This window comes from Cupressus sempervirens, chromosome 3 (genome assembly GCF_028749045.1).
Source record: "Cupressus sempervirens isolate cs-2001-9-10 chromosome 3, ASM2874904v1, whole genome shotgun sequence".
In the NCBI taxonomy this organism is placed as follows: Eukaryota; Viridiplantae; Streptophyta; class Pinopsida; order Cupressales; family Cupressaceae; genus Cupressus; species Cupressus sempervirens.
In genome coordinates, this window is record NC_143120.1 from 24,458,697 (window position 1) to 24,484,306 (window position 25,610).

The following is a 25,610-nucleotide window of genomic DNA, read 5'->3' on the forward strand; positions in this document are numbered from 1 at the left end:
TGCATGGCTATGGATCAATCTGTTGCAAAAGTGTTAGGAGTGGTTGAATGTGTGTAATACTTCAACCAAAGCATGTGAAGTGTTGAAGGAAGGAGTGGAGGAGGCCCAACTTCAATGGGAGCCTTTGGCAAGAGTTCTATGGAGGGCAAGGCATTCTTGTTTGCAGACAGCTAGTAAAGCCCTTAAAACCCTTGGTTTTAGGCTAAAACTGTGGTCGTACTATATGGACAAGTAGGAAACCCTAGACCCCCAAAATCCTTAAGGTCTTTAAAAAGGGTGTCTAGATTAGTGATCTATTTGACCTCCTCTTAAGGATCTTTGCAAGTTATTTGAGTTTTACTGCATATGGAGGGCTAACTGCTTGTAGCCCTGTTTCAAGCAATTTGGGGAAATCTTGTGTGGGTTTTGAAACTCGAGTAGGATTTCAAGATTGTTGATGCTTATGGACTTTCTAGGGAATCCAAGTGCCTTCTTAGGAGCCATCCATCCCTTTGTGGTGTCTTTTGAGGATTTGGAGTTAGTTGGAATGAGGATTGTAGTTGATCTTACATTGGTGTGCACTTGGTTGAATTACCTAGGACCACATTGTTAGGTTCCTAAGGAAACTAGGGGAAGTTAGCAACCCTATTAGGTCAAATGAGAGACCTAAGGAGACCCTAGAGGAAGCTAGGGTAGGAGCAAGATTGGGTGTCACATCAATTCCTTCATCTACTAGAACAACTGGAAGCTCATCTCATAACTTTTTTGTTTGTTCTCAGTTAGAAAAAGTGGCTGCCTACAACTAGCATTTGGAACATATCAAATACTAGTTTTTGCAATTGAAGGAAATATTATGTGCTTTAGACTGCTGCATTAGCTCTTTAAGTTTCAAGTTAAGGTCTTGTTTCAGCTGTTACATATCTTGCAAAATTCAACCACTGCTTCGGCTGATGTTATATAATGAATAACTGTAACCCTTTATTTTTTCCTTCTTCTTTTGTAGGTCTGCTTCGACTCCCATTCTAGTGTTGTAATCAACATTGATCAACTAAAAAGAGAGAGGCTTTTTAAAATATCTTAATAATGATGGGGTCGCGTGGATTCTGTATAATTAGGCAAACTTAAATTTTGAGCTTCAAAATTGTAAAATGTTAAAGGATCTCGTAATTATGAGACTCAAGTTTGTGGATTTGATTGTATGAGAATTCTTGTACATCATGTTTTGAATCATACTCCATGATACATCATCAAGATGCAATGCACCAAGTACAAGGAGAAGAAAAATTAAAAACTTCCATACCCAAGACTTTAACTCCTGAGAAATGCTAGATCATATAATAATTTGTAGAAAAGAAATGTCAGATCACAAGTATAAAGCAGATTTCTTTTAAATGAGAAATGAACAGCACCTGATACAAAGCTGGTGGGAGAAACTTTCAGCCCTACCCCAGCCCCATACCATTAAATTCTAGATTAGAAAAAAAGAGTTTATTTTTCTTTTTAGAGTTCCATGCAACCCATCTTAATCTTTTAATGACAAAATAAATCTAAATATTCCTTCACTAAATGCTCAATTTTTTCTAACAATTTCTCTTTCTACATGGATCATATTATCACAATTGTCTTTGTCCTTATTGGAGAATATCAATCCCTAATTCTGCAATTATCGCTTGTGAGATGAATTGGGCTCGTTGCAGACAGTCTGCTCAGTCTCATAACTGCAGCGGAGCAACCTGCAAATCTGTGCCTGAATGTAATCTAAATAATATACTTCTTATTAGTAGGAAAAACAGATATATACATCACGCAATGAATCCCTACAAAGAAATCCAAGTTTGTAAGCCAGTACTATAACACTGCCAAATGAATGATAGAAAACAACATGTACTTCTGTTTGTCATCACTGGCATTCTTCAATTTTTGGGAAAAATACCAATTCAACATCTTTCATCACCCTCCCAATTGTCCTTTTCTTTGGGACCTGTTGGTCCTTCCTCGCCTCCAAGCTCATTTGGAAGCATATTAAAAATGTCCTCTACAGCATGTCTGATTTTAACAGGAAGAAATCTGATTAATTTACGGATCTCAGCTCGTGAATCATATACTATTGTAGGACCCCATTCCCTCATGTACCCCAACCAGGATGGCTCTAGGGGACGGTCATTTGCTCCAAGCAAGTGCATATACTCTGCTGCAACTATTTTGTATCTTTGGCTTGCATCAAGGGAGTACTTGCTTTGGGCTGCATCATTCCTTATACCCAATCCACGTTTTGAATTCCCTTGAAGAAAATCACCTGCATGAGGAAAGCTTGCATGCCCACTTTTTGAAGAATAGACTATCGCCTTGTTACCTTTAGTATACTCCAAATCTGGGGCACTGACCCACTCACCTCCACTGTGCTGCGAGAAATAGATTTTCCTTAACTCTCCAGTGCAATTGCTTATCCTTAGAGTGAAATGCTCCCAATCAGAAACATGCTCTCCAAGCCTTTCCAGGGCTAGATTGAATACCCCTACCTTTGCAGTAACCGGTCCATTGAAAGGGCAAAAAATCCACATTGCAATATCAGTGAATGTTCCTCCTAATATGGGTTTAACATGCACATATACTTCGGCACTCTCCAAATTACCCTTTTTGACTTCACCTGATCTTTCATCATTAGGCAAATCCACCCAGTATTTACCATCATTTGAGCCTCCTTGGGGTAGATTTGAACCGTTGGTAGTAATTGGCTCAGCAGTCTGGGAATCTCTATCATACAGCAGTGCACCATTCTTAAAGAACCACTCTACTGATGACGGTAAGTAAATCTCATCTGGATGGAAATAAATAGTGGGACCATAATGTTGGACTAATGCATGAACCTGATTCAGATTTGGCATTGCACTTAGATCGTAAGTTGCATTCTTCAAGCAGGAAATAGACAGAACATTCTCTGAGTTTAAAGAATCACTAAAGTAACAAGTCCCTGTACATACACCTGTTGCTTGCATTCCACGCTCTTTTGGCCTGATATTCCAGGCACCAAAAGGAAATTTGTCAAAAGTTGAATTTGTACTCCAAATTAGAGTATCAATTTCACACTCTTCTGTTAGATCTGACCGAACACACCTCACCTCCTCAACTGAGGGTTTGTCTCCCGTATTTGTGACGACAAAACCTAAGGCCTTGTAACCCTCTGGAGGATAAGGCAACCAAAAGTACACATATCCATCTTGATCACCACTCCAGGAGTTGCTACTCCAAACTAAGGTATAATTTAGTGGCTTAGCAAGTGCTGTGTGTGATACTCTCTGAGCAAAAACCTCTTTTCTGTCCTTCGCAGATATTAGAGGGATAGAAGGGGCCTCCAATGCATAACAAGGTTGATTACAATGACATGATAAATCTGCAGAATGATTGGTTTCCTTGACCACAAAAACCCATGCATCCAAAGGTGCACAGTTAGGCTGGCCAAGATAGCCTAAAGCGAAATAACCTGTTGGTAAATTGGTTGGCTTATAGAAAGTGGCTCCCTTATCGCCATCCCCTCCTTCATAGCAACTCCACACCTTTTCAAATGTGCACACCTGAGCAACCTGAATTTCCCCCAAACGGATACTTCCTGTTGCAAATCCTGTGCCTACAATTCCCATCAACTTTATGAGATTGCGTTAAAAATAAAATAAAAAATAGCTTTATGAAGCAGAAACATGAAAATATCTCATTCTTCCAAAGTGAATACATCCCATTCACTACACTCGTTATGTCTAGGAAAATCAATGAACCTAGGGCATTCCTACAAGTGAAAATCAAAACTACAAGGACTTTGCAAGTCTTTCAGTAGTCCAATGAAATTCAACCATAGAAACAAATACACAATTTATCAAAATCAAGACCAAGGCACACCAAGGACACAATCCTCTAGGATATTTAAGCAATCCTTATAAGATGGATGCCCCCGGAGCAGCCAGACAGAGACAAAACATCTCTCCTCCATCATTAGCACCCAAGTCCCATGAGAGGCCTAAGGATGCTAGGATGTCCTGGACATCACAAAAAAAGAGGCAAATTTATTTGAAGAGAGAAAACATAACTTTTTGCATTATGTTTTCTTAATTTTCCATAGAAAAACAAGGTTGTAAACAGAAGGGAATGGCTGGTTAAAAGTACTGCTGGTTAGAAGTAAGGGAAAAATTAACATAAAACACACAACCATTGAAGAAGGGTGGGGACCAGTTAAATACAAAGCAAAGTTGTTATCTCATCTTATAGGCAGTCAAAGGGTTTTTCAAATTCCAGCTAAGAGGCTGTTCTAGATGGAGAGCAAATTAACGTTAAACTACTACAGAATTGGAGGCTGCCTACAAGAATCAAGAAGAAATCTTTATGCTTTCCAGAAGAAATATGCGGAACAGTTCAAACTAATTTTTTTGTTAAATAATGTTTTCAATTTGTCTAGAAGACCTAAAATACTTACACCAAGCAAGTTAAATATCATAAGTAAAGCTATTTCAGACTGACATTGTATGTGCTCATGATCATATTTTCAGTGGATATATTTTAATGTTTGGATTTTAAAACTTCAGCTTATTTTAGTTTATTGAAGCTATTTTCAATTTATTTGACGATTTGTATTATTCTAAATATCTCATATATTATTTAAATAGCCATTCCTACACCATCCCCAACATCTGATTAAAAATCCCATCTTTTAAATCTGTAGAAGTCTGCAAACACACTGCTCAAGACTGGTTATAATTTTCTTAACTGTTAACATTTGATGCAGAACTCAAACACCTCACAAACAGAAAGCAAGTCTAACTTCTAAGAATAATTTAACAAGCTATGACCATTAAAAAACCACAACGTATCAATCTCGTGCTCAAGTACATTCTTGTTTTAATCTAATCTATCACACAATAAATGTTACATTTCAGAGAGGTTTCATGATTTTAAATAAGAGAGACAACGTAAAAATGTCGAAGTTGATTCGCATGCTTTTGTTGATTTAGTGCAGAATCCAGCACTGACAAGAAGATTAGACCTGGGAGTTTCACAAGTAATAACAACAAAAGTAAATGCAAAACACATGTGAATTTGTGATCCAGACACTTTTGGTATAATTAAACACCCAAGTAAAAGTTTGCAGATTTGAGAATTTTCACTCTGTAACAGAAATTGGAACAACCAGCATGGAGATTCCAGGTATCAACTATGAGCTCACACACGTGCATTTTTATTCTATGATTGTTAGTTCTTAAGAAGGAATCAAACACCCCACAAGACGATTATAAATCCGAGAGAATGGCTTCATGAGTCTGGAACATAAAGAAAAAATGCATAATGTATCAAAACTCTTGAGCTTAGTGCATTTTCATTGCTAGGATTTACTAATCAAACAGCACATAGATATTGCAGATAGGAGAGTGGTATCACTTCAATTCAGAAATCAAACATTTGAGAAGGATATTGTAAGTATGTAAACAGCTAGCTAGAAGCTATTGCAAAACTTATAAAGTAGCCATCACCAAATATGCTTTTGCAGGTTCTGATGCAGAATACCTCGCAATGAAATTGTAGCTCTGGACATAGTTCATAAGTTATAGCTATTAATATATTAAAATATGCCTACAATTTTATATAGGGTTCTGATCTAATTTTGCTCTATTTAGTTCCAATGCAGAATCAATCATTCCATTAAAAAATCTAACAGCACATAAGATATTGCAGATAGGAGAGTGGTATCACTTCAATTCAGTAATCAAACATTTGAAAAGGACATTGTAAGTAGGTAAGCGGCTAGCTAGAAGCTACTGTACAACTTATAAAGTTGTCATCAACAAATATGCTTTAGCAGGTTCTGATGCAAAATACCTCACGAGAAAATTTTAGCTCTTAATATGGTTCATAAGTTATAGCTATTAATATTAAAAAATATGCCTACAATTTTATATAGGGTTCTGATCTAATTTGGTCTATTTAGTTCCAATGCAGAATCAATCATCCCATTAAAAAAACTGTTGCAAGGCATGGCTATAATGTTACCACCTAGACAACCTCATGAAATAAACAGTTATTCAAATATGCAACCTCACACACACACAAACACACACACATATGCAATTGATTCAAGAGAAAATACCACTAATTCCAAGTCAATATCTAGATCTAAAATGGTGTTATTAATTCAACGTTAATCCAACTGCACCTACAGTACATCAATGACCACAGTCCCCTAACACTTATAAACAGCTACAAAAACTGATAGCAACCTCTGTATAGACTGATGCAATAATATATACCTTACCGTATAGACTGGTGACAAATGATAAGTCCCCTAACACTTCAAATAGCAAATGCTGAAACAGTCAGCATATTCCTGCTGTACAGACAGGTAAACTGCAGATTATAATACCAGATGACAGCAATTATAGTCACGGTGAGATACCTTGATATGTATGGCCTGCATAGAAGCCTTCTCCAGCCTATGCAGACTGTTAATGTAACAATATAATATCTGCACACATATGAACTTAAGACCCCAATCACTATAGCTGATTTAATGATTTAAGTGAATTTTCTGGCAAATTTGATTGATCCAATCCTCCACAATAAATTACTGTAATGATACTGCATAAAACCAAAAATTACTTCAAATATTCAAACAGTCAACCCAACTGTGATTCCTGGGTGGAATTGCCTCTAGTAGGGGATATGATTTTCGTCCTTAAATCCAATATATGGAATCCAAGGGAGTTTTCATCCTCCTGATCTCCTTTATCAGGAAGTTTTCATCCTTGAATGTTTCAAACTCCAAACTGGAAGGAATTGCCAAATAATAAAAATCAAATGATTTGTTTTCAGCAATGCCATTCTTTTATAATTGCCTTTTGGACCCTTCTATCTGAATTTACTTTTCCCTTACAAATATTTAAGAATGTTCTTTGACTTGTGAATTACATAACTTTTTAGAAATTACATAGGCCTTCTTAAAAATAAAGTGATTGGACCTACTTAAAATATTATTATTTCTAATTTCCCATATCTAATCCTTTAATCTGTGGGAAATAAAAAAAAAGGCTACAGGTCCTCAATTAAGTCCTTTAAATCTGGAAAGGGGACATGACAGTCCACCCTTTCCAAAACTGGTTACCCTCAAGCAATTGCAAATCCAAATGCTAAAGTGTAATTGTGAAGCATGTTATAATGTCCATAGAATCTGAATTCTATGCCTATCAAGTATCAAATGAATAACTCCTGCTAGAAAGCACTACAGGATCTACTATTCCATCGTCCACAACATTATTGAGCAATCCATGTAGCATAATCATTTCTTTGGAAAATAATTTTACCACTTGTGAAGAAATCAAAGAAATATGCATAATGAGTTAGCCTATCAACAACAACATGAATGCAAACCTTCTCTAAGGTTGTGACTAGATCCATGATCTTACCTTTACACTTTCAGCTTAAGATTAAGCAAGGAATGCAACCAACTCCATATGCTCATGTGACATTTAATAACAAATGATATTTTCTCCCCGAGGCTTAAGTAAACCCTCAAACTCCCACAAGGCTGAGAATTGTCTTGTGTGCAAAATGAGCTCCATATTTTGATTAATGGTAGATGCTTTTTGACACTGTTCACTTACATCTTGCAATTGCTTTACCAAACTCATAAGATGTTCTGTAGACTTTTCTCCCTGATTTCTTGTCATGGTTCACTAGCTGGCTCTAATACCACTATACTGTCCCCAAAGAGACAGCCTTAAGAAATAGAGAGAAAAAAGCATGTGCAAAGTGAATCAAATACCAATGTCCTAGCAAATGAGAGGGTTGGCATAAGACCTCAAATCTGCACTCATGCAACTGATGCAAAGAGAAATACCAGTTATTCCCAGGCCAAGATATAGAAATGAAATGATGTTGTTAGATTTAACTTTAATTTTAATGCACCTACTGTAGATAAATAGCAACCAAATTGGACTGTACAGTCTGATGACAAGCTGGAAACAACTAACAACAGTCGATGTACAGTCTAATGCAATAATCAAACCCTACTGTATGGACTGGTGACAAATGATAATAATCCCCTAACACTGAAAACAACATGAAATAGTCCACAAATTCCTCTTGTACAGACTGCTTAACTGCAGATTATAATACCAAACAACAGCAATGATACTTGAAGTGAAATATCTTGATGTGTATGTCCCTGGTAAAACCCTTCTCCGGCCTATATGGACTATTAAGATATTAACACAACAATATACTATGCTGACAAAGTCTGAAGGAATTTTCTGCTCTCCTGATCTGATCAATTTGATATTGTAAGGTAATCCAGAAAACCATGTGAAGTGTACAGCAAATATGTTAGCAATAACAGAAATATGAATCATAAAATGCTAGAGATTAACACACAACAAACAAATATGCAGAAATATAGTTCGATTACAAAATTCTTATTTAATATCGCAAGCATAATAATATGGGGGTGCCGCAATACAAGCTGATAGAAACTGCTGGCACAGTCAATAATAGCCTCCAATCTATATGGCAACCTTGGGACAGTATGGTCATAGCTGTTATGAATTGAAAAATGACTGAAATCCTGCAAAACTGTTCCCAAATCACTAATTTCAAGCATGGAATGAAGCATACATGTGGTGCAGCAGCATATAAACTGAGATGCCAATCACAACTAATTTAATGATGTTAACTAAATTTGGTAAATTTTCTGGCATTTACGATCTATCAAATCCTCCACAAAGTTACAAACTATAATCTTCAAACAAAAAGCTGCAGCTGGATTGTAGCAAACATAAACTAAAAATGATTTCAAATCTTCAACATATTCAGCGCAATTGTGATTCCCCAGTGGAATCACCTCTAATAAATGAGAGAGATTTGTTCTAAAATCCAAATATGGAAACCAAGAGGGCTTTTGTCTTTAAATATTTCAAACTCCAAAATGGAGGAAATAGCAAAATGATAAATTCAAATTATTTGCTCTGATTGATACTTTTCTTTTACAGTTGTCTTTTGCACCCTCTTTATTTTTTCTCTCTTCCTCCAAGTATTTAAAATTACTTATAAATTACCAAAAGCACTTCATGAATTACATACGCATTTCAAATATTACATAGGCTGTCTAGTAATATTTAAATTGCCCTTTTGACAAAAAACTGATAGGCCCCACTTGAAATATTATTCTTTCACTTATTTGATCCCATGACCTGCAAGAAACACATGACAATGATCTAAACAGGAGACATGACAATGGTCTGGGTAACACATGAACCTAGGACCTCCCGTGAACTGCCCACATCATCACTAAGCCACCAGACCTTGGTAGATTTGGTTTTGCGTGTGAATTCTAAAGTTCAAACCAACACACAGATTTGAGGGCAGACAGCTACCTGGCTTTGATAACATGTGGTAAGACATGAACAAGCTAGAACTCAAACCTAGAAACTCAAAGAAGTGCTGTTTGGTAATCTAATATTTAACCACCAACCCTTCACAGGTTTGAGCTTGGTCCAGAGCATATTGAATCTCCCAATAAATTGCACCACTCAATATGGTTTCATAAGTTATTACCATGAAAATTAAAAATAAATGCACAATTATCAAAACTCCAGACTCAATGAGCTTTTCAATAGCTCTGACGTAGAAATATGAATCCCACAAAAAAAATGTTTGAAGCAGGTTTCACAATTCATGAGTATCATAAAAGATGAAAATTGTGTCAGCACTCTTGACATAGTATGCTTTGCCAGTTCTGATGTGAATATTAAACACTAACACAATATTGCAAGCCTAGAAGTGGTTACACAAATTATAACTCTAATAAAAGTTCCTCAATTCATCAAAAAAATTAAAAGCAAGCCTTATCGAGCTAGCCATGGTCTAGTGGGGAAGACATAAAGATATATTTCTAGGATTATTATCGAGATGCTACCTAAAGTGATGGGGACACAACCCAAGAACAGAATGGACACAACAGAAAAGGGAAATTATATTAACTGAGAAATAAGCTAGTACAAACAGTACAGAGAAAATAAACTTCAAAACATGCCCAAAGGGCTTACAATAGCATAAATCTGGAGATAATTTCTCCTTTCAGTACCTCCTCTCAAACTCCACTCCGAACTGCCTTTTACAATGCCAGAAATCTCCTTAAATAGACCCCGGAGGGTTAAGGACTAGGAGTACATTCTAGAAAGTGCTAGTAGGCATCCACCGACCAAATAGAAGGTTCCAGAAGCTGCGTTAGAAGTCGGTGCAAATCTAGAAGAATCCAGAAACGGTAACCGAACTTTAGGGAGGCATAACTTTTGAACCGTAGCTCCGATTGACGAACCGTTTACATTTTCGGAAAGCTCTCGAAGCGCTCTATAGCCCTATGGACCAGCTTCGCTCGTCCCCCATTTTTCGGCCCTTTTCAAGGTCATTTAATGCCCCTAACCTGACTTTGAAGCATTCTTAGGAGGTCTCCAAAATCCAAAAAACTGCAATAAATTTCAAACCGTGGGGCCCTTTGACCTGATTCTTTTTCTGGAATGCTCTAAATCACAATTACATTCATCTGGCCAATTCACACCTTCTAGGTCACCAAAATAATGGCCAAATTGCATGCTCCTATTTTTTCGGGATTTTCAAACACACTGATAGTGGAACTGTGAGAGTTGGAACCTTTATTTGACCCAAATGGGTATCCAAAAATGAAAATACATGAAACAGAAACTAAGTCTAAGTATATTTTTTTTGGGTGACACAGGATTTCCCTTATACCTCTGGATGCTCCTGCATCAGACACCCAGGGTAGATTGAAAAGTGACCCTGTCACTTTATGAATGGTAGAGGAAATCCCAAATGGGAAACCCCAGCTGCTGAAATCCAAGTTGAGTCCTCGACCGGTCGTCCTTTCCATTTGACCAAATACTCTTCATACTGCCTGTTTCTGGTACTCCTACCCACACGATGATCTAGAATGTCTTCTATCTCCTCCTCCTTAGAAGCAGGAATTGGACATGGCTCTAACACCAGCTCCTCATCTGCACCATCATCATGATACTCTGTTAAATCTGCAATGTTGAAAATAGGAGAAATGTGAATACCATCTGGCAGCTCCACCTCATATGCATTTCCTGAGTCATGTTTCTTCAAAATTTTGCAGGGGCCAAATTTCTTCATTTTCAGCTTGTTGTAAGTACCGGCTAAAAATCTATCTTTTTGTAAGTGCACCATGACTAAATCTCCTACTTGGAATACCTTATGTCTTCTCCTTTGATCAGCCCTAGTTTTATACTCTTGATTCATCTTGGTAATGTGTGCTTGAACCTCCTCATGTAGACGCTTGATATGTTCAGCAAATTCCTCAGCTTCAGCACTTGTCCTCTCCCCTTTTTCTATCTTCCTCAGCTCTGGTGCAGTCCTTGGGCTACTCCCATATACAATTTGGAATGGTGATTTTCCAATACTCCTATTTACAGAGTTATTATAAGCAAACTCTGCCTGTGGTAGAATCAAATCCCATCCCTTGGGCTTATCCCCAACTAAACATCTCAGCAAATTGCCCAGACTTCTGTTTACCACTTCTGTTTGGCCATCAGTTTGTGGGTGATGCGTGGAACTGAATTTCAAGTCTGTTCTCAACTTTTTCCACAATGTCCTCCAGAAATACCCCACAAATTTAGTATCTCTGTCAGAAACTATACTCCTTGGAAGACCATGTAGTCTTACCACTTCTTTGAAAAACAAGTCTGCAATATGGACAGCATCATGAGTTTTGTGGCATGGAATGAAATGTGCCATTTTGGAGAACCTATCAACCACCACGAATACTAAGTCATTACCCCTTTGTGTCCTTGGCAATCCAAGAACAAAATCCATACTTATGTCCTCCCATGGCCTTGATGGAATAGGCAATGGCTGATATAGGCCAGTATTCTGACTAAACCCCTTGGCAACCTGACAAACCTGGCAACTCTGTACAAACTTCTTCACATCTTGTGAAATTTGAGGCCAAAAATAATGTTCTCTAAGAATGGCAATGGTCTTATCTCGACCAAAATGTCCTGCCATCCCTCCACTGTGTTTCTCCTTAATCAAATTCTCCCTCATGGAACTCCTTGGAATGCACAATTGACTACCCTTGAACAACATGCCATCCTGAATCAAATAGTCTAACCACTTGGTTCTATCTACAGCAACAAGTTCTTTACAAGCTTTCCATACTTCAGCAAAATCAAGATCCTCGGGGTACAAATTCTTGAGTTCATCAAACCCAACTACTTCAACCTGCATTACTGTAAGCAACAACTGTCTCCTACTTAGTGCATCTGCAACCCTGTTAGATTTTCCACTTCTATGCTTCAACACAAATGTATAGCTCTGCAAGAACTCTACCCACTTCATATGCCTCTGATTCAATTTACCTTGACTATTTAGGTACTGTAATGCCTAATGATCAGTATACAAAACAAATTCCTTTGGCAATAAATAATGCCTCCATTTCTTTAAGGCCTGAACTATTGCATAGAACTCTTGATCATAAACAGAATACTTCTTCTTTGCATCATTCTATTTTTCACTAAAATATGCAATAGGCTTACCTTCTTGGCTTTATGCAGCCCCAATAGCGCTGCCATTAGCATCACAATCCACCTGGAACACTTTTCTAAAATCTGGAAGTGCCAACACAAGTTGTTCTGTTACCTTCTTCTTCAGCAATTCAAAACTTCTCGCAGCTGCTGCAGTCCATTTGAACTCTTTTCTATCCCCTCTTATTGTATCAGTTAGGGGTGCACATATGCTACTGAAATTCTTAATAAACTTCCTGTAAAAACTAACCAGACCATGAAATGATCTTACCTCAGTAGCAGACCTTGGAGTAGGCCATTCCAAGATGGCTTTTACCTTCTCTGGATCCATTTTGAGACCTTCGGGTGATATAACAAAACCCAAATAGACTAACTCCCTTTTTGCAAAGATACACTTCTTCAGATTAATTAACAGTTTCACTTCCCTTAGCCTTTCAAGGACACTACAAATATGCAGTAAATGTTCTTCCAAAGTCTTGCTGAAAATTAAAATATCATCCAAATAGACAATAACAAATTTTCCCAAGAACTTCTTAAGTACCTCATTCATGAGTTGCATGAAGGTGCTTGGGGCGTTCGTCAATCCAAAGGGCATGACTAACCACTCATAAAGACCCTCCTTGGTCTTGAAGGTTGTTTTCCACTCATCTCCTTCTCGAATCCGTATCTGGTGATAACCACTCTTCAGATCTATCTTTGTGAAGTACTGAGCTCCACTCAAGCAGTCCATAATATCATCCATCCTTGGCAAAGGAAACCAGTACTTGATGGTGATCCTATTTATAGCTCAAGAATCTGTACACATCCTCCACTCTCCATCCTTCTTTGGTGCGAGTACTGCAGGTACTGCACATGGACTCAGGCTCTCTCGAATCAAGCCCTTCCTCAACAACTCCTAAACCTGTCTATTTAGCTCCTCTGTTTCAGTAGGAGTCATCCTGTGAGCAGCCTTGTTAGGCAAACTCGCTCCTGGAATCAGATCTATCTGATGACTGATTTGCCTTACTGGTGGCAATCCATCTGGAACATTATCAGATATAATATTTACAAACTCCCCTAGTAAATCTAAAACTTCAACTAGTATTTCACTACTACCTTCTTTATTTTTCCTAGAAATCAAAGCATAGCACATATGCTAATGTTTCATGCCATCTAAAAACTTCCTTCCATCAACAAGACAAATCCTAGCACTGCTACATACCTTTTCACCTTCCTTTTTCATGGGCTTCAATTTGTGGCGAACTCCATCCTTTGTCAGAGAGTATGTGTTTGCATGTCCATCATGTACTGCATGTCTATCAAACTGCCATGGTCTACCCAACAATAGATGGCAAACATCCATCGAAATAACATCACAGAGAACTTCATCATGGTAACTCCCAATTTTGAATTTTACTAAACATTGTTCACTTACAAGGACCTTATGATCATCTTTTACCCAAGCAATCCGATAGGGCTGGGGATGTTTCTCCCTCTTGAGCTTTAGCTTAGAGACCATCTCTTCCGATACCAAGTTATCAGTGCTACCACCATCAATGATCACATCACAACATTTATCCTCACACTTGCATCTGGTACGGAACAAACTCCTCCGTTGTCCTTGTTCAATCTCACCACTTAGTAGGACTCTTTCATTTACCAAGGTCTCTCCTCTTTCTGCATCCTCTGAATGTGATGATTGTGCATCCTCATCCACATGAGCAACCCTAGCTTGGCCCTCAGCTCTCCTATCTGTCCTTCCTTATCGTTGAGGGCATTCAAAGGAACGATGACCTTCTTCATTGCAATGGAAACAGGTACCACGGAAGCCTCCTCTTCCTTGTCCACGTCCTCTACCTCTTCCTCTTTGATTTCCAAAGTCTTGATCATGGGAGCGTTTGAAACCCTCATTCCTCTGGTTCCTGCTAGTACCCACATCTTCATTTTTCTTTTGGGTTTCATTGCGGCCTCCAGATGATCTACTGCTTCCCCTTCCTCCTTGACCACGCCCTCTTTGTCTTCCTTCAAACCTTTTATTCAGCTTCTCTTCAACTCGTAGGGCGAAGTGGTATGCCTCTTCAACGCTGGTCATTCTTACCAGACTTAATTCCTCCTGGATGCTAGGTCGCAACCCATTGATATAACGAGCAACCTTCTCCTTATTTGCTTCTGCATGTCCCGCTCTAATCAAGAGTCGATAAAATTCCTCTGTATATTCTTGGACTGATCTTCCTACTTGCTTTAACCCATGCATCTTCTTAAACAAATCAAGCTCATAGTCCACAGAAATGAACTGCTTTTTCAATTTATCCACCATGCGATCCCATCTTGTGATCTTCTCCTTTCCTCTTCTATTTCTTTCCAATTGAACCTCTTGCCACTAGATTTTGGCATGGCCTTTCAGTTTGGCCTTTGCAAACTTAACCCTATCTGGGTCCCTTATATCCTCATACTCAAAGTATTCTTCCAGTTCATTGATCCAATCGATCAACTCATCTGGTTTTAGATTTCCTGAAAACATACCCACTTCAATTGTAGGTCTTTTCCCAAACTTAGTAATGGCCCTAAAAAGCCTTTCCTCTGCATGATTCAGAACTTCTCCGTCAAATTCCCCTTCTGGTTCCATTACTTCTTCTTCATTGTCATCCTCACTGTCATCACCAGCGGCAACATTTGCTCCTCTACGGAGCTCCTCTTGCAATGCTTGTACCTGCCTTTGGAGGGCTCTAACGTCCTCAAGATTAATAGCTCTGGCCCTTCCACCACGCTCTCTTCGTGGAGGCATCTTCTAACTCGAACCCACAACCACACAGTCCTGGTGCAAACTGCCTCACAGTTGGCGCTCTGTCTACACACTCAGGAAAACCGGCTCTGATACCACTTGATGGGAACACAACCCAAGAACAGAATGGACACAATAGAAAAGGGAAATTATATTAACTGAGAAATAAGCTAGTACAAACAATACAGAGAAAATAAACTTCAAAACATGCCCAAAGGGCTTATAATAGCATAAATCTGGAGATAATTTCTCCTTTCAATACCTCCTCTCAAACTCCATTCCGAACTGCCTTTTACAATGCCAGAAATCTCCTTAAATAGACCCCGGAGGGTTAAGGACTAGGAGTACATTCTAGAAAGTGCTAGTAGGCATCCACCGACCAAATAGAAGGTTCTAGAAGCTGCGATAGAAGTCGGTGCAAATCTAAAAGAATCCAGAAACGGTAACCGAACTTCTGGGAGGCATAACTTTTGAACCGTAGCTCTGATTGACAAACCGTTTACATTTTCGGAAAGCTCTCGAAGCACTTTATAGCCCTATGGACCAGCTTCGCTCGTCCCCCATTTTTCGGCCCTTTTCGAGGTCATTTAATGCCCCTAACCTGACTTTGAAGCATTCTTAGGAGGTCTCCAAAACCCGAAAAACTGCAATAACTTTCAAACCGTGGGGCCTTTTGACCTAATTCTTTTTTTGGAATGCTCTAAATCACAATTACATTCATCTGGCCAATTCACACCTTCTAAGTCACCAAAATAATGGCCAAATTGCATGCTCCTATTTTTTCGGGATTTTCAAACACACTGATAGTGGAACTGTGAGAGTTGGAACCTTTATATGACCCAAATGGGTATCCAAAAATGAAAATACATGAAACAGAAACTAAGTCTAAGTATTTTTTTTTTTGGTGACACAGGATTGCCCTTATACCTCTGGATGCTCCTGCATCATAAAGCCCAACTATATATGATGTCCTTATTAAAGAAACCTTTACTAAGACAAGTCTGATGAATACAAATACGCCCAACATGGATTCTAAACTGCCAGTTATTTAAGCTTAATGGTGCATTCCCTTACACAAAAAGTTTAAAAATGCCAAGTACTCGCAGAAATTGTAGGTGGGGATGATTTAAAGCTGTAAACATAAAAACTAATAGTCTAATACATTGTTCTGTCAAAATTATGGGAAAAAATGTAATGCAGAAATCAAACTCCAGATGATAGAATTAAACACAAGTGTCTATCCCATGAATGACACACCCATAATGACAGTTAAACGATTCACCATATGGCCAAAGATTAACAAAACCAAGCCATTGTTGAGTGTCAAGGCATAAGAAAACTGCCAAAACTTGTGCAACTGTGCTTTGATTGTTTTGCTGCGGAGATTGAAATCTCCACTCAGAAGTTGCAGGCCTCAAGGCTCACAGTAGTTTCACCATTCCTAACTATAAGATATTTCCCCTTTCATCAATAAAACCAAATCTGCTCCTTATCGAACCAGTCATGGTCAAAGTGGCAAAGCCTACCCAATGTATCGCCAGAATGAGTATGAGTACAAGCACTGCCAGAAAATGCACTCTGGATTAAACAGCCTAACCTGCAAAGAATTCATGACCGGAGCTTTCATAAGATTTGGTATCAAAGATTCCAATAGATCTGGTAATCAGATATTATAGTGTTATGACAGAGAATTTGCAGGTTTAGTAGTTTTGTGAATCACAACCATGTGACTGTAGCCATAAAAACACTTGCACAATTCATCAATCTAAAATTGGCCCTTGCCCATCCAGACATAATTCTGAGTGGCATAAGAAACAATAACCAGATGGCAATCCAGGTTTAGGCCCCACTAAAAATGCTATCCATGTTAAAGTTTCCTACACTGAAACAAGGGTTGGGAATAGAAATCACTTGAATATGCAGTCCACGCCTAGCTTACATTCAAGCTATACTTCGATGACAATCCAGGACAAAAGCATACTAGACATGCTTACAATGTTACAGCAGGATACAATACTGATACAAAACAAAAAATCCCTCGAACATAATTTAAAGCCTAACACCTATCTAAGCTCTAATACCATGATAAACTAGTTTCAAGCCCTATTGGAAACACTCCCCATGTTAAACTAGCCCAAACTGCGATAAGGCTGGTGAAAAAAAACTCCCCAACATCTCTCCTTAACCTAACAACAGCTGTTATAGCCTAATAACCTGGTGATCCAATAGGCTTTTCTGTTCTGATATAATCACTGTAACATTGGCTCTTGGAGATGTCAAGATGTGGGGAAGGGTTTCCAAGATGGGGAAAAGGGGCTTCAATTTGGGGATGTTGAGGGCGCAAGGTGGGGGGAAGGGGAGGACGGGGGGATTGCTGTGATATACAATACATAGGGTACTTCAAATGCTAGTTATATGGTGCAGAGGCACCTATTCAAGCATGGTAAAACCAATCAAATGTATGAAAATAGAATGGAACTGATATAATTTAAGTCCTAAAGTCATTTTAATCATATTTTAAGGTTTTATGAAAATTTTGAAGTCATTTGGATAATAATTGTAAAAGTTGATCAAAATTTACCAAAATTGTAATGACAACTTTTACAACTTGGTGACAACTTTTTAAAAGTTAGTTTAAATATGTTAATGGGTAGTTGTAGGCTAGTTGGAGAGTTTAATGTGATTCCAAATTATATATATTTGGTCTCCAAAACACGAAATGGTAAGTGGGAAAAGTTGGAGGAAGGATTTGGAATGGAAAAAAATTTATTTTGATCTAGGATATTTTAGTTTTCTGGTTATTTTTCCTGCAATTTCTCTGATGTTTTGGTTGATGTGAACGCTTTTGGAATGATACAGATCTGAGACTTATATTTTCAAAAAGGTATATGAGTTAGCTTTGATTTGGTTTTGGTTTGGATGATTTTCATTATGTTTAGAAGAAATTATGGCCGTTTTTGGTGAAGACTGGTCAAATTCTGTCATAATATGAACAGTTTTGAGGAAATTGCAATAACTTTTATCTCCTTTCTTGAATTTGGCTATAACTTGGTGAAAATCTTGGTAACTCACTGTTATTAAGTCTCACAAAAAGGATTGGTTTCATTCTTTCATTGATGGAAGTTATTAATGATTGATTAAGGGTTTTAAATTCCGCCCTAGTTGAGAAATTGTTATTAAAAGATGCAACATTCTTGCATTCATTTCAATGGTTGGAAAAGATTATAAATGTGAATCCCTACCTAAGAATGGAGTGGAAAAATATATTTTAAGTTTTAGAATGATTCTATGTACCCATTATTTGGTACTTTATTTGTAAACCAAACCTAATTAGGCCTATTAATGGTTAAAGAGTGCTGGAGTAGAGTTGGTTCTATAAATTTGAAATTTTGTGGAAGGCCCATAAAGCACACTTTTGCTGTGCTACTCTGTAACAAGTGGTATCAGAGCCCAAAAGGTCTAGGCAAAAGGTATATTTTGGTTGTGTGTTTGTCTTTTATAGGTTGAGGAGAGAGAACCTGGATACCGAGAGACTAGGCCAAGAGAGAAACGAGGAGAAAGGCCTAAGGAGAGGTATCAAAGACAAGAGGAAGAAAGGTAAAAGATACTTTCTTGAAAATGGATTTATTTAGGAAATTGATGCATGGTAATTTTTAAGATAAGGATTCACAAAAGAAGAAAGAGGAAGAGAAGATAGATAGATTGGAAAAAGAAGAGAAGGAGCATACAAAGAAGTTGGAGGCACTTCTTAAAATCCTAGAGCAGCGAATTGCAAATGGTCAAGGAGATGAAGAATTTAATTTTTCAGAGGTTCAAGAAGTTGAAAAGGATGTGGGAAAAGAGAATGAACTTAAGGAAGAGCGAAAAGGAACAAGTATTGAAGAACCAAAAGAGGAAGAGTTGATTGAATCTAATATGGAAGTTGAACCAATCGAAGACTCCATGAAGATGGACATTGCCGAAAATGATTATGTTGAAGTATTTTCAAATATCAAGGATAATAATGAAAAAATATTAGAGAGTGATCAGATTTATGATGAGAATGATGTTAAAAAGGAAGAGTTGCCAAGAAGATTTGGGAAGAAAGATGCAAATTTTGTGATTGATTTTGATGTTAATCAATTGATTTTTGCCCATGAATTTTTTGTTATTCTCATTTCAATGCAGGTGATGAAGAAATCAGATTGGAGAGGACATAAATTTGTCTTAACAGGTTAATATTCTCAAGAAAAAGGATTGAAAGACCAAAGTGAAGATGAAGAGATCTTTTGAAACCCCATTTCCAAGAGGACTTAGAAAATTTCAAAATTGGGGAGTATGGTGCAAGGGAGCCTATTCAAGCGTGGTAAAACCACTCAAATGTATAAAAATAGAGTGGAACTGATATAATTTAAATCTTAAAGTTATTTTAATCACATTTCAAGGTTTTATGAAAAGTTTGAAGTCATTTGGATGATAATTGTAAAAGTTGTTCAAAAGTTGCCAAAACTGTAATGACAACCTTTACAACTTGGTGACAACTTTTTAAAAGTTGGTTTAAATATGTTTAATGGGTAGCTGTAAGTTAGTTGGAGAGTTTAATGTGATTCCAAACAATATATATTGGTCTCCAAAACACGAAATGGTAAGTGGGAGAAGTTGGAGAAAGGATTTGGAATGGAAGAAAACTTATTTTGATGTAGTATATTTCAGTTTTTTGGTTATTTTTCCTACAATTTCTCTAATGTTTTGGTTGATGCGAACGCATTTGGAATGATACAAATCTGAGACTTATATTTTCAAAAAGGTATATGAGTTAGCTTTGATTTGGTTTTGGTTTGGCTGACTTTCATTACGTTTAGAAGAAGTTGTGGCTGTTTTGGTGAAGACTGGTCAGATTCTGTCATAATATGAACAGTTTCGAGGAAATTGCAATAACTTTTATTTCCTTTCTTGGATTTGGCTATAACTTGGAGAAAATGTTGGTAACTCACTGTTATTGAGTCTCACAAAAAGGATTGGTTTCATTCTTTCATTTATGGAAGTTATTAATGATTGATTAAGGGTTTTAAATTCCGACCTAGTTGAGAAATTGTTATTAAAAGATGCAAGATTCTTGCATTCATTTCAATGGTTGGAACAGATTATAAATGTGAATCCCTACCTAAGAATGGAGTGGAATAATATATTTTAAGTTTTGGAATGATTCTATGTACCCATTACTTGGTACTTTATTTGTAAACCAAACCTAATTAGGCCTATTAGGTCTACGTACAAGGTAAGGGTTAAGGAGTGTTGGAGTAGAGTTGGTTCTATGACTTTGAAATTTTGTGGAAGGCCCATAAAGCACACTTTTGCTGTGCTACTCTGCAACAAGTGATTTTCAAGAAAGTATCTGATTGTGTGAATGAAGATGTTGTCTTCATTGCCTAAATGCTAGCTTCTCTATTGAAATCTTTGAGATGTTCTTAGTTCCTTGAGGGTGTACCAACCTATTGTGAATCCCTCGAGTTGAACTAAGATTCCTTAGAGGTAAATACAGAGGGCTCTATATCAAATTGGTATTAGAGCTTGAAGATCTTGAGTGTGTGAGTTGAGCGCCGAAGGAGGCAATCCACACCAAGAGCTTGAAGATTTGGTTTTGATTTGTTGATGAGTTTTCGGTTGCAGGTGCTCATCCATCTTGCTGCAAAAGAAATATGTTGTGTTGTTGTGTTGATAGATATGGAAGTTTTGTCAAGGGCCATGGAAAGGTCCAACGAATGCCAAGAGACTAGGGAGAGAGGCAAAGTGAAGGACTCCTAGGTGAGGCACATGGAGAGTTGATTTTGGTGAGTTTAAAGCAGCATGGTAAAGGTGGATCTCTGACTGATAAGGCACCGTGGAAGTTGCAACCATTAATGCTCCACTAATAGGAATATTTGAGAAGGTGATTTTGAGGGTAGTCCTATGTCCTTAAAGGAAAATATGATGGTAATAAAGGCATGAAGAGGCAAAGGCAAATGAAAGTAAAGATGATTTTTGGTCTAATTTTTTCTTGCAGGTTATTGGTTCCATGTTTCCAAGGGACTTGGAAACTTTTCAAGGTTGGAAGTATGGTGCAGAGGCACCTAAATTTCAAGAGAACAAGGAGGTTTAGAGTCCTTAAGTCATATGTTGAATTAATGTGATCCATTTATTATATATTTGAGTCTTTTGAGTCAAGATATAAAGGCTAGAAAAACCATTTGTAATAAGTTGTCAAAATTGTAAAAAAGGGTCTTAATATAATCAATAATGTCAAAAATTTTATTTAATAGGTGAATGGATCTATTGGTATCCATCTAAAGTCATTTAAGTCATAATTTTGGTCTAGGTTGGGTTTATATGAAAGTTGTAATGCAAAAATGCATAAAGTGCATAAAATGTTGTCAAAAATGCAAAAGGGTTAAAAGAATGTAATGGGTTGGTTTAAAAGGTAGTTGGGAAGTTGTTAACCACCACAACCACTATAAAAGCATTGTATTGGTCGTTCCAAACATAGATATTAATGAATGAGAAGAAGAAGAAGAGATCATTTTGAATCAATTGGTTTCTTAAGAACTTATCATTTTGATTGGTGCTAATTGTTTTTGTGTTATTGTACGGCCATTTACAGCCTGGAACTCATGTATATTCTGTACACTTGAATAGTAAGATAAATAATCGTCTCTCTCTTTTTGGTTTGGAGCAATTTTGTTAAGTTTTGAAGAAGTTATGCTGGTTATGGTAAAAGTGGTTATTTGCAGATTTGAGGATGCCCAACTACAGTTGGATTGAAATATTTGGTATGGACACATTTGGATGAAACAAGAACTCTATTCATATTCACTGGAAAGATATGTGAACTAGCTTTCATTTCCAATTGGTTTGAGTTGTTCTCATTCATATTTGTGTAAGTTGTGTGTAATTGAGTAAAGATTGGTTTTTAAGGATCTCCGTTGAAGTTGCAGACAATGAACTGTGCTTCTAGGATGATTTATGCATTGTAAGAATTAATGGCTTATATATACAGAAACTAGACTCATATAAGGTTGAGTGGAAATTTGTTTGGTGTTATTTGGATTCATTTTGAGAAAGTTATTTGATGCCCTAGGCAGGGTTACTGGTTTTGCTCCTAATTTATGACAGAAAATATGGGTCTTGCTTTAGAGCACATAATTTATAAAAAAATTATTGGACTGGTCTCAGCTTTAGATATGTTTTAAAAGGGATAATTTGGAACAAATCCTCCAAAGGGTTTTGCAAGAAAATATCAGCATTGAAAGTTATGAATAATGTACTCGGGTATAAAAGTCAGACCATGTAAATGGTGAAATATTGTAAACTAGTGTTGGAAAGAGTTTTCTTTTGCCTCATGAGATGTCTAAGAATGAAATTTATTTCATGGATTTTGAAGGGATCAGCATGTATCCCACTGATTGGTTGATTTTTAAGATGCTCTGCATCATTATGAAATGATGTATAATAGTATAAAAGCTAATAAATTATTAAATTATAATACCAAATACGTAGACATAGTAAAATTGCACCATGAATATCACAAAGATGATTACAATGAGTACCGTGATACTAAAACAAGTACAAAATCATGTACATCCGTTCATAAATATGCATATTTTGTGTGTGATGTGTGTGTGTTTATAACAGAGACCTTTACAGTAGCCAGAAAACCTCCTTTCTAGCACAAGTACTACAGCTGCAACTTTTGCTTGCAGAAACCTCCAGTGGTGAGATGGTGGCGCAAAGGCAGTGGTGGGTGAACTTGGGAATGCCAAGTCCCCGATGCAGGGATGTCCCTGACCCGGGTGGGTGGGGGTTTTGTGGGGGCTCGTGTCTCCATGTTACTCTGGATATAATCCATAACAGAAGTATTGCAAAACTACTAAGATTCAACCTTGCTAGACATGCTTGCCATATCAAAGCAGCATAAGCTGAAATGAAGCCGGCAAGAAAACATCCCTCAATATCACCAAAAAGGATTCTGCCAAATCTGATACGGAAATCGAACACTGAAAACAAAATCAGGTATGGGGTGATTCTTGAATTGCAATATATAAATAACTGCAGAATTCATCAATAAAATCAATCAAACCATTCAAATTCAAGTTAGAGAGGATAGTATTGTCAAGATACAAGAAACTGACTTAGACAAGTTCATATCTTACTTATTCTAACTCTGTACGAGATACTTCTCCTGGGACCCTATATGTTACTTTCTTTAAATTTATAGGAGAGGTTTCTCCTGTAATCCTGTTATTAAACTGATGTTTTATCTTCATTTCCTAGTGTAACACAAGATGCACTCCGGTTATTTAAAAGTTAAAACCAAATCCTTGTCCATCAGGGCATAGTCTGGTGGTAAAGCATAATAGAGATATTTTAATTTTTTTATTATGATGATCCAGGTTCGAGCCCTGCTAGGTATACTCCTCATGCAAAAAACCACAATGACAGAATCTGCAGGATAAAAATACCTCCAAAAAGACTACTAAGCCTAATAGTTATCTACGCTCGATGGTGCATTCTGTTATTCACCCTATCCCAATCCATTTATATATTTTTATTCTTGTTTCTCTCTTTTCCGTATATCATATGTAATTCCTTCTTCAAAAACTTCATACATTACAAATAGTAAATGAAGAACAGATTGTACATGCATATTCTCCATTTATCACAAAAGGAAAACAGTTATCATGGAAAAATCAGAAACCATAAATAACTAATAAAAAGGAATGCTTGAGAAGCACACATACTATCAATGATCTCAGCATGAATCCAATTACAATCCTAATAAAGATAGGAAATAAGTTAAAGCAACCTAATTTAAAAACCCTGCTAGACCTGCTCCCCAAGTTAAAGCAGCCTACACTCAGATATCAACAATCCCTACATGAGGCTTCTGAAAGTAGCAGTTATTCAAGCAGATCGTGAATTTCCTATACCATACAGATACCAAAATTCGGGATTAATAAAAACCCAAAAACCGGGCCTTCAATTTGGGTTGTATGCCTAACAATTAACTCAACTTCCTGATACATTCCCCTCCAATCAAAGTCGGTAAGTGCGTGTCACAACTTATAAAAGGGAAAGCAAAATACACCCAAAAACGGTCCAGGAATCTTTACTTTAATTTGTCTTTAAAGAAAACCTAGGTGCTAACTATTGAATCATTGAACTCACCCGAAGGCCAGTTTGGAAGAGGCGCAGGGAGCTTAAATGGCTCGGGAGAGTACTCAGAAAAAACTTCCGGCACAGAAAAGACATTAGTCCAACACCAACAACTGCATTCAGACGTCTTCATCATTATCTCAATCTCCAAATTCAAGCAAAACACCCCCCCCGGTTACCAATTCCTCTACAAATTTTCCATTCTGAGCAAACCTCCCGCTCGCCAATTCCAACTACTGCACCAAAAACTCTGAAACATATGAATTAGGTAGGAAGAAGGTTTCAATTTATTAAGCAATTGAAGATCCCAAATGGCTTTTGACCAAATTAACAGACAAGTGGTCAATTCAATTCCCTGTTCATGAGCAGTCGCCCACTTCTTTTCACCTTTTCTTACATCAATCCTATCGACTTCCTCGTTATGGGATTGCTCTATATTAGTCCCGTTACAGAGAATTGGGCTTTGAATTGCCCATTTTCTTGGTGGCTTCGCCATTAGTTGACGTCAAGAAGTGGTATATGCCAGAGAATATAATTGGGTCGGCTTTCCACATCATTAAAGACGTGCGCAAAAGGCTACCCGCTCGAAGATTTGATGTTTTTCCTATCGTTTTATTAAATCCGCATTATGCGTTTGTGTCCCCACTATCTTTCGCCAACATTGGTATATTTAAAAATCCCAAGGAAAATATCATATTTCAAAGAGTGGTCAATTTCATGATAGGATAAGTAGTTGGAGTAAATTTCAAGTCAAATATTATTCTTCTGTTCCTAATAATAGCCGTTATAATTTAGAATTTAGAGGCTGAAATTTTAGCAGAAAAGAAATTATTGGACTTACGGCATGCAACCATTGTTAAAAGGAAAGAAGCTTGTTTTCGAATTAAAAGCAGCCAAAATTAGAGGGTTGGCCCTTAAACAGTCAAATTGGTCGACTATCAAGTTCGACAACCAACAGATAAACAACATAAAAACCCAGAAGGAGATAGCCATTAAAGCTTCTTAGCCTCTTTCTTCCCTAGGAGGATGTTTGCCCAATCTTTCGCAAGGAAGTCAAACAGTAATTTGGAGTCCTCCTTTGGCAAATCTCCCTCCATAGCTTTAAGCAGATG

The 25,610-nt window shown here is 37.3% G+C and overlaps 1 protein-coding gene across 1 annotated transcript; it reads right to left on the reverse strand.

Moving 5' to 3' along the window:
• Nucleotides 1-1,507: 1,507 nt before the first annotated feature.
• Nucleotides 1,508-24,759, reverse strand: LOC149564573 (hypothetical protein At1g04090-like). Its single transcript, XM_089818119.1, has 2 exons — nt 24,511-24,759; nt 1,508-3,604 (listed from the first exon to the last, which is right to left on the reverse strand). Exons 1-2 carry the CDS (start codon nt 24,632-24,634, stop codon nt 1,917-1,919), a joined length of 1,812 nt encoding a protein of 603 aa, XP_089674245.1. The 5' UTR covers nt 24,635-24,759; the 3' UTR covers nt 1,508-1,916.
• Nucleotides 24,760-25,610: the final 851 nt, after the last annotated feature.